We start from the raw sequence: 11,075 nt of genomic DNA, 5'->3' as shown, positions 1-11,075 counted from the left end.
TCTCCCTAGAGGACATACAAATGGCCAACAAATATATGAAAAGATGCTCAACATTGCTAGCTATTAGGGAAATGTAAATCAAAATCACTGAGATACCATTTCACCCATTAGAATGGCTATCATCAACAGGACAAGTAATGACAAATGTTGGAGTGGATGTGGAGAAATAGGATCCCTTATACACTGCTGGTGGGACTGCAAATTGGTACAGCCACTATGGAAAACAGTATGGAGGTCCCTCAAAAAACTAAGAATTGATCTACCATATGACCCAGCAATCCCTCTACTGGGTATTTATCCCAAAGACTTGCAAATCCATATCCGAAAAGATATTCGCATACCGATGTTCATAGCAGCATTATTCACAGTGGCCAGAACATGGAAGCAACCAAAACGTCCTACGATAGATAATTGGCTAAAGAAGCTGTGGTACATGAATACAATGGAATATTACTCAGCCATAAGAAGAGATGAAATTTGCAACAACATGGATAGATCTTGAAATAATCATATGAACTGCCATTTGCAACAACATGGATAGACCTTGAAATAATCATACAAAGCGAAATAAGCCAGAAAGAAAAGGTTGAAAACCACATGATGTCACTTATACGTGGGATATAAACCTAAAAGCAACAAATGAACAAGACAAATAAACAAGAGACTCATGGACATGGACAGTGGACTAGTGGTTACCAGAGGGGAGAGGATGAAAGGAGGGTGAAAAAATAAGATGCAAAAAAAAAAAAGATATAAACAGTTTGTCTAAAAAGAAATAAAAATTATATTGGCTAAAAAAATAAATAAAAAAAAAGCTATTGACATAATTTACATGAGACTAATTATCTTACCTCCTTTTCTTCACCAACTTGGTCCAAACTCTCATGACTTGAAGGATTATATGGAATTACTAAAACCCCAATCCCAAACATAAAAAGAAAGAAAAATATAGCATCCATTAACTGAGTTCGACTTAAATTTTCTCTTGATTTGATTTTTTATTTAGATTTTATTTCTGAGTAAGTTTTCAACATTTAAAAGTAAGTACCTGTGCTACTCACAACAAATTGTCTGTAAATATGAGTTAAATCCTAATCTTTAATGAGGGTTAAAAAAGCAAGAACCAATCAGTAAGTAAGTAGCCAAGTATAGATTTTAACAAATATTCTTGCTATTTTAAAAATATTTATCTTCTATACAAATTAATCAATTCCTTCTATAAAGGTGACTCTATAAACCTCATTTAATTATTTTAGCATGACTGAGGCATGGAGATAGAGGGTCTCTGGTTTTTACTCACTTCTTCATACTCAAAATGTTCCTAATCATTATATCACATAAGTCAAGTAAAGCAGCGGTCCCCAACCTTTTTGGCGCATGCTGTTATGACAATCAAATGCCTGGTGATCTGAGGTGGATCTGAGGCTGCGATGCTAGCACTGGAGAGGGGCTGAAAATACAGATGGAGCTTCGCTTGCTTGCCTGCCACTCACCTCCTGCTGTGCGGCCCGGTTCCTAACATGCCACGGACCGGTACTGGTCCACGGCCCGGGAGTTGGGGACCCTTGAAGTAAAGGACTGACAAAGTTTGGACTCTAGGTTTCTATTCCTTGAAGCAACTTGGGGAGGAAAAAAGTCTATATTTCATATAACCAGCTTCTTCCATGAATAAGACACTGCATTCTGTCTGTCCTTTCAGAAAAACTCCTTGCCTTGCCTTTCTTGATTCATCCCAGATCAGGATGCTCTGTCCCATTTAATTGCTCTTTAAATTTCCCAGATACATATTTAAGGTTTGTATCTACTTAACACTTGAACTTTCATAATCTTTTTTGAATTTTCTATACTGCATCTCTATCTTTTACATCATATTTTCTACTTCTGATAATACAACTTTTAATAAAAACAGGTCACTTTAACTTAGTAAACGTGGCCCACAAAATCAGCATGTTTTCATTATTAGAAATAACTAGGTTTGCTGAATTTAAAAAGGTCTCAAAAATAATTTATCTAAATTACAGAAAATAGTCATTTGTTGTAGTTTACACAGTTGTCTTTTTAAAATGCCAAATGTGTATGTTAAATATCACTACAATATTACCACCGCAAAATATGGTTATCTAACTTTTATTTGGGAAAAATCTAAATGTTTTTAAACATTGGTGCAAGAGTCACCTAAAGAAATCTTTAAATGCTGTTCTGTTAATGAACAATGGTTCTTGACATTCTTACCTGTCTGTGCGTGGTCTGAGTGCATGGATGACGGATCCATGGGCATCATTGGCTCCTACAAACATTTCCAAAGAAACAGTAACTTAGTGAATTCTTTTGAAATCTCTGTATCTCTATAAATCCAGAAACATTATTTTGATGAGACACAGCATATTAAAATTAAAATTTGAAAGAATATAACTTAAGTAAAAATTATATCACTGTATTTAATTCACTTTTACTTTTATTACATGAAACCAACATAATATTCCTGTAAATGAGGTAATGTTAGTCACATTTTACAGAGTAACAGAAGAAACACAAAACTAATTTCAGACCAACAATTACAAACCAAATTAAACTCTGATTTTTCTCCTCTACATTACTGATTCTTCCTTTGAGCTCACTTCCATATTCTCACTTTAGTCTCTGGCAAAAGGAGTCTCTAGTACTTGATTTCTTTAACTGAGGTCACGAGATAGACTTCAAGATGTCTATAAACCTCTTGAAATTATATGCAAAATTTTGAGGACTCCTCATTTTTCTAAAGTCTCAAAGGTATCAGTGACCCCAAAAAGAAAAAGAAATACCTCCTAGAAACTGACCTAACCAGCCACCTGTCAATAACCTCAGGTAAAGCTAATTCAAACCAAAATGTTACTAATTCATTAATCTTGGACCCAAGTTTAATGAATACAAAAAGAAAGGGTAAGTTTGAGAAGGAGCATTAATTGTAGTTATAATTTAAGGCTGCCTTAAAGATAGGCTCATGCGTTTTTCAATGTGTTTAACACCTATCCTAAATATAATCACTAACTTTGTCCCTCTTTTCTTCCACATTTATAAACTCACACAAATCATCTATCACCTAAGAATATTAAAAAATGTCAACAGTAACCTGGATAAATTGTTTGAAATTTCTGACCTTCTATTTTTTATTGAGATTGGACTTTTAGCTCCCTAACAACAAACCCATTTCTAACCTTATATGAACTAGCTAAATAATTCTAATACCAAAGAGCTACTAGTAATAAACTATTTTTATAATGCCCAAAGAAGGTACTATGAATAACATGGAATAATCTTTCTAGAAGACAATTTAGAAAGATGCATTCAGATCTTTCTAAAAATGCATATCCTTTAACCAAGTACTTCTGAATCCTTAAGGAAATAATAAAATTTATTTACCAGAAAGTTCACTATGATTTTCTTTATAGGAAAATTTAGGAAACAACTCAAATATTCCATCATGGGGAACAGGTTAAAAAAATTATGGTACAGACACGTAAGAAAATATTATGCTAAGAATAATGAAAATATAGATAGCTAAATAGATATAGAAAGATCACCAAAATATATTGTTCAGTAAAAAAAATGAGTTAGAAAACAATAGTACATATGTGATCCCACTTTTATTTAAAAGTATGTAGAACGAGACACAACCAAATATTACGTGCGTCCTGATGAATAAACAAACACTCCACCTTCTATGAAGTATTCTCGAAAACAAAAACCAGAATCTAATCAAACTTCTAGATCCAACTATAGTATACAGAAAATAAAGAGGACAGGGGAACATTTTAAACATAACCATGGAAAAGCAAAGAGAAAATTCAAGGACACTTTAAACGTCAATACAGTTTCTTCTACAGTTAATTGTAAGGGGGAAAAGAGAGCAAGAGTGAGCAAGCAAGAAAAAGCAAGGGTGGGGAGGAATCGTAAATTTAAAAATATCTAAAACATATATCAATCAATTGCAAATATGGACTTCAACTGGATTCCAATTCATAATGAAAATTGTAAAAACAAAATCATAACATTTATGAGATAACTGAAATTTTGAACATTGCCTGTATGGGTATTTGATATAAGGAATTTGGTTTTCAGTTTTTAAAGAGTCCTTATATTTTAGAGGTACATACTGAAATATGTCTGGCATTTGTTTGAAAATAATACAGGGAAAGGGCAGGTTAAATGGGTGGGGTTATAGATGAAACAAAATTGGTCATGAATTGGTAACTGTTGGAGCAGGATGATTTATTGGTACAAGGAAGTTCATTACACTGTTCTATCTACTCTTATATATGTTTAAAATTTTCCATGTGGAAAAATTTTAAATGTTTATGCATATAAATTTGCACAGAAAAAGTTCTGGAAGGATATACGCAAATGACAATTACTTTTAGATGGTAGATTTTGTGGGGGATTTAATTTAATTTTTCTTTATTCATCTGTATTCTCTATTTTTTCTACAGTGAACATGTTTTAATTACATATTTAAAATAGAAAGGAAAAAATCAAAAGTTTAAATGCAAAAAGTCCTCAGTAGTCTGACACTTTAAATAGCAAACATGAAGCTTCTGACTCTTACCTGGTATCTGCTTAGTATAGTTGCCAGAATCATGGGAGCTATAAAATCATGAGTTTAGCTTAAAGAAGAAAAAAAATCTCTTAAATGGTTCTCCCTACATCTTCCTAATTTACACAAGAGGATTTTGTAGAAGGTTAAACAAAAAAGTTAACTATACCCTACCAACAAATTTGTAATAGTTCCAGAATTCCCACTATCTTAACTGGACTGTGATCTTATGCCCACTGTTGAGTTGTGGTTCCTTAACACCCTCCATTTAAGCCCTTTCTTCTAGTAGTACCATCAAAAATGCTCTATTAAAATTAGACAATTGTGTCTTACCGGTGGCAAAGAATGCCGCCCACATTCAATTGTGACAAGTTTGTGGCACTTCTTATGAACCAGGAGTTTGCAATTGATGCACTTATATCCCTGGCGTCCTAGTCCCCATATTCGATCAGTACAGATGGCACAGTGGGCACGCTGGAAAGAGTAATTCAACAGAATTTAGTAACAAAAAAAGGGGTCATAATCATTTCCCAACAGTTTGCTCATAGAATAGTGAAAATAAGTGACTTTCTTCTCTAACTCAAATCTCTTCATCATACATACTTTTCCAAAGCTTTGATGGTTAGGGAAAAAAAAACAGAAAAGAGAACTTATTTTAAAGAGAGTGAAATTCACAACCATGTTGTTTTCTGTTTTAAGTCCAAGAAGTTTGTCTTCATGTAATTAGACCGAGAATAATAAAAACAGGAAAAGTAAATTAAACTTGACAAACATATGGCAGAAAAGGCTGTACAAAGATTCCTGGGCAAAGATAAACCTTCCACACTGTTCAGAGGTAAAACCAAAGCCCTGCTCTCTTAAAAAACAATACCTAAGGTGATTTTCCATTTTGAAGCTTTTTAAATATCAGTGCTACTGAGAACAAGAGTTTGGGAACCCCGGGTGGTGGCTTCTATTTATAGTAATGAATTTAGAACATGGCATCAGTTTTAAAATAGAAATGGGAGTCCATAACTATTTAAGAATAGTTAAAAACATGAACTCCTGGAGACACATTGCTTTCAAACCTTGGCTCTGCCACTTACTGTGTCATCTTGAGCAAGTTATTTAACTGCCCTACACCTTGGTTTCTTCATCTATAAAATGGAAACATATACTATCTATCTCACGAGGTTATTGTAAGGATTAAATGAATCAATATATGTCAAGCATTTGGAAAGGCGCCTGGTACATAGTAAAAGCTAAATAAGTGTTTGCAATTATTATTTTCTACACAGTGAGAATTAAAATTATAATATTAAATGGTTTCCAAAATAAACCTAGCTTATTTTCTGGCTATCTTAAATTATATCAAAAAATCCGACTGTCTTATAGCTAGGGTAACAATATAATTAATCATCCAATCTGGAACATTTTTAAGAGTGAAAGGAGATGCTATTAAAAATTACCTCAAGAAAACAGGTAACTGGGAATGTTAGGTAACCCAACTTATCCCTTTAAAAGGAAAGAACAAGACTACCTTTCTTTTACAGTAGAGGAAAAAAATAGTTGTCTCAAATTATCCACATTCAACAAACCAAGGTTTACCCTGTTGAAACGCTTGGCTTGAAAAGTGTGGCCATTTGCACAATAAAGCTTTCTCCATCGGCGTGCACCTCTGCGGTAGATGGATTCTGAAGAGAGATTAAAAGTTAAAAAAGAGCAAGTGTGAATAAAAGCCATTTTATTATAATTAAGTCTGTGATTTTTTTTTTCATGATATTCATTGCAAGAAAAAAATAAATACAGGTAAAAACCTGAAAGTGAAAAAACAAAACATTCCTTCAGGGACTAGATGAAAATAAATAAAGCCCATGGAATACAAATGTTTGAACAACTATTACTGCTTTTCTGTTTGTTCATTTTCCCCCAAATTTTAATTCTGAAAAAATTTTAAACCCACAGAAGAGTTGAAAAAACAGAACACTAAACTTCATCAAGATTTAGCAATGACTGACATTTTGCCACATTTTGCTTTCTTCTCTTTTTAATATACTTTTTTATTTGGATCATTTAAAAGTAAGTTGCAAACAACATAACACTTCACCCTTAAATACCTAAGTGTCCACTGCCTGAGATTAAGTTCATTCCCTCTAATTCTATTTATGAACAGTAGTACTACCATGTCTTAGAAAATTAAAATGAATTCAATATTACCTGATATATGGTTCATATGCAAATTTCCCCAACTGCCTTCAAAGTATCATTCATAGCTTTCATGTTCCTTACGGGATCCAATCAAGATTCAGGCATTGCATTTTGATGCTATACCATTTTTGTCTCTTTAATGTATGCTAAAACATTCATTCTGCCTTATTTGTTGTTTGTTTTCAAGATGTTGACTTTTTTTAGTTTAGGCAGTTGTCTTGTGTCCTACATTCTGGATTTGTCAGTTTCCTCATTAGAGTTGGTATTATTATTTGGTAAAAATAATACATAGGCGATGTGTATTTCTTATCACATTACATCAAGAGATGCATAAATGTCATATTACCGACTCCCACTCCTAGTGTTCACTCTGTTAAAAGGCAGTGATTCCTAGTTTTCTTCATTGTAAAGGTACCTTTCCTTTTTGTAAGTACTCTTACAGATGTCTCAGGGTCATTTTATAACCACACAAGATATTCTCTTCTTCAATAACCTTCCATCAAATGGTTTTTATATTAATACTTTTCCTAAACAAAGAAATTCCATAAAAATTAAATCTAGACCATCTGTGTAATTTTGGTTAAGTCAATCATTATTTTACACACACACACAGTCTATTAGATATTAATAGTAATATTCCACTGTAACAGTTAATAATGTGGAAAGATTCCATTAGGTTTGTAAACTCATTTTAAAGCAAATGTAACACTGAGTTTACTATTTAAAATTTAGAAAAGACCAGTTGAAATTCTCTGAATAAGAAATCTTGAGATAGTATAATACACAACTTTAAATATAGATGCTTTTATTTTTAATTATTTATTCTGTTAGGAGTAACCAAAGCAGAAAGTTACTATTAATAATATCTTCACCTAAAAGAACATCTTATTTCAGAAGCTTTCATGAACTAAAACTTGATATATCTTAAACATGTTAATGTTTCCTACGAATTAAAAGAGCCCAGAAACCACATTAATGGCTACTGATTTCTCCTCATGCACTAGAGTTTGGTAATATTTGTCATGCTGGGGAAGGAGTAGTGTCAAAATTCCATCAGCAAAATTTAAAGAGGAAAAATGGGCATGAAATACAATGAAAAGTTAGGAAATAATATTTTATCTGGGAAGTGTGCTACAGACCCATAATAGATCTGGCGATGGGACTCAAGCCAAGATCTGCTACAATGGCAAGTCTTTTAAAACTCTGGGTTGGCCAACGGGAGAATAGCTTGCTTCTCCAACAGTTCTTTGAAGGCAGCCTATACTGGCTTAAACCCAGCCGCCACTGGAACTACAGCAAAATATTCCTAGCTGAATACAAACCTAAAATTTTCACTGTTGCTTCAGAGTTCTACCTATTCCTTATAGTTCCCCACCTTCCGATATAGTATATGGCCCCCATTCAACTCCATATACAAACGCTCAAAGTTTTTAATTTTCTCTTTTCACCAAGTTGCATGAAGAGTCATAGAATTGAAAGTTTAGAACTATTTCACTTAATTCAAAGCAAAACACCACAATTACTTTTAAAGTCATGGATATGTGCAGAAAACACAAATAAAAATGAGTTGCTTAATATCCACAACTAATAAATTATACCATATAGCAAAAGCAATAACTTATGATCATATACAAGTTTGCATACTTAAATTACATCAGACTAAATAACTGTTTGACTCTTTCGATTCATTCATTACTTACTTACTAGCTTAGACATTCAAAAGAAAATCCCGTAACAATTCCTAAGGACTCACGCTTAAGTTTGTAAAGTGTCATGTCAGTTACTTACTCTTAAATGTACAGCAAAAATATAAAACAAATGTGTTTGTTATGTATACAAATGTATGCATTTGCGTGCACAGATATAGAGTTAAAGCAAACAAAAATGTTAAAAACTGGTGAATCTAGGCAAAGAACAACATATGGGTATTTTTGTTTTTAACATTGTTTCAACCTCTTTATAGCTTTGAAAATTCCCAAAATTAAAGACTAGGGAAAAACATGACCTAAAATTAATTTAATTTTCCCTTCAAATGCATAATAGACAATTATGTCAGTAAGTTGTAACAACTGCCTGATTTTGATTTGGCAAAAGGAGACGTTAGGCAGTTGCTATTATATTCAAATGAGATTGAAGAATGGAAACAAAATCAAATGAATTAAAAATTCTATTTCTGACTTCTCTGACTTGTGCCACTGTATCGTAAACAACTTTATTCAAAGTTATGAAGTATGTAAACACTCACTATCTTCTCCTGGACAGGGCATTCCAGGACGTTCTGGTACGCAAGGAAAGACTGAAAGAAAATAAACTAAAATCAATACATGTTTAAAACATGCAAATTACACAGAATTCAAATATCAAAAAATTGACCCAAATTTCAACCTTACCCTCGCTTGACACAAGATATTTAGCATATGATCAGTATTACTTTTTAAAGAGACCCACTTTACCAGGGCCACCTAAAAGAAGTTTTATGAAAATGAACATCTATAAATAACATATTAGAAGCTCAAATTACTCATTCCAATCCCTGTTATGTCACTAATTGATTTTTTTTGTCCTTAGAGAAATCATTAAGAACTAGTTCCTTAAATCCTTATTGTAGTGACAAGTTTACTGCAATGAAGAATTAAAATTAAGTTATAAAATATATATAAGCATGAACATAAACCAGTACAGTTTTTAAAAAATGTATGCTAAACTTAGGAATAAATTAACACTGGAAAGAGTACCCAAGTCCAAAAATGTAAGTTTTATCTTAGAACTATATATTTGTAAACAAACAAATTCAGGCCATTTTTATAAAGAGATAGAATATAAAGAAATTGTATGTTTAAGAACGTCTAGTCAACTATTTGTAGTCCTTGATACACAAAAGGACATGGTTTAATAAAGAGCACAGAGTATGCCAGAATGTAAGCTAACCTCTGAAAACAGATCTGTGACAAAATACTGAAAGCAACAAAGCTTAAACTGGTTTTAATTGATCACTCATTTCTTTAAACATTCATTATAGCTTTATTTAGAAAGACATGATCCAAAAAATGGAAGACTTGTAAAGTTCTGCTAAGATCTTAACGAATTAGATTAAAGATCCCTTGGGGAGTCACTATGCCAAATTCTAAAGGAAGAAAAGAAATCAAACTACTGTTTAAAAAAAATACTGTATAGAAAAATATAAGTGAATTATACAAGGCATTAAAATCATTCATTATACTTATGGGAGATTTGTATCTGTTTCAAGTTTTAAAGAGTTCCCTAGGTCTGGTCTCATAAAGCTCCCATAAAATATTGCCAATATATTGCAATTAAATACAGTACATTAAGTGCTACATGACATAAAAATCTGAGGGGTAGCACAGCCGAATTAAAAGAACACAGATTTGGAATCAGAACACCTAGATTTACAACCCGGGTCTACAATGTACATGATGGCTGAATTTAGGTTTTTTCTCTATACTACCACCTACCTTTCAGATGTGCAGACATTTAACACAGTAATACCTGTAAGAACTGTGTAAATAATTTCACTGTTAACCCTTCAACAAAATAAAGGACTTTTAAGATACCTTATCTTTGGAGATCATTATTTGCATACATTGCAAAACTGCGTAGGGATGACAGATGTAACTAGGCTTTCGATTCTTAAATTCTACCCTAAACTTTGCTATGAAAACACTGTTCGATGATCACACTTTAATATCCAAAAAGGCATACACAAATAACAAATATTCCAAGATTATAAGAAGCTGATTGATTTTACCTTCTCTCGCAATTGAGAAACTACTAAATAAGGACAATTATATAGCAATGAGAAATAGAGATTAAGAAAATAACATCAGGATTATGTTTTACAATGGTCAAGAATACAGGGCTATTTAAAAAAAATATATTGCTCTAGAAGAGTAAGAAATGACTACCCCTTTACCATGAATCAAGAGTTCAGAGTCCTTGTTTAGCTCATAAAGTCTAAAGGCTTCTTCTAACTCCAGCTGAGATGATACTGTACATGGGTCTCCTACAAAATAAAAAGTAAAGCTCACTTTTAAAATCCTCTAAATGTGATGCTTAGTAAACAATTTCCATTACATAAAATCTTGAGGAAAAAAGTTATATATAAAGGGAGAAATATTTGACAAGGACAACTCTTTAGATATTTATTTAGACAATTCTATTCTCTAAAGTAGATAATATAATTTCCATTTCTATTTCTACAGAATATTACAAGGTTCACAGATACCAAATTTTGTACATATAAAACCATTTAATTCTCAATAATGTGTATATTCCAAATATAGCAAACAGAATCTACCAC

At 32.3% G+C, this 11,075-nt stretch overlaps 1 protein-coding gene across 4 annotated transcripts in view; it reads right to left on the bottom strand.

The window, feature by feature from the left end:
* PRKCI (protein kinase C iota) overlaps positions 1-11,075 on the bottom strand; it is a 65,215-nt gene that overhangs the window by 24,719 nt on the left and 29,421 nt on the right. For 3 of the 4 annotated variants that reach the window (XM_006910824.3, XM_025046062.1, XM_025046064.1), the window contains 6 exons: positions 10,689-10,778; positions 9,003-9,053; positions 6,158-6,243; positions 4,904-5,044; positions 2,233-2,287; positions 852-910 (listed from right to left, as the gene is read on the bottom strand). In XM_006910824.3, the coding sequence (XP_006910886.1) occupies positions 852-910; positions 2,233-2,287; positions 4,904-5,044; positions 6,158-6,243; positions 9,003-9,053; positions 10,689-10,778 (482 nt within the window). The remainder of the gene's footprint in view (positions 1-851; positions 911-2,232; positions 2,288-4,903; positions 5,045-6,157; positions 6,244-9,002; positions 9,054-10,688; positions 10,779-11,075) is intronic. The other variant, XM_025046063.1, reaches the window with a different exon arrangement.

Source organism: Pteropus alecto, unplaced genomic scaffold, assembly GCF_000325575.1.
Source record: "Pteropus alecto unplaced genomic scaffold, ASM32557v1 scaffold33, whole genome shotgun sequence".
NCBI lineage: Eukaryota > Metazoa > Chordata > Mammalia > Chiroptera > Pteropodidae > Pteropus > Pteropus alecto.
The sequence above is the reverse complement of the archived record's forward strand: the minus strand, read 5'-3'. Positions and strand labels throughout refer to the sequence as shown.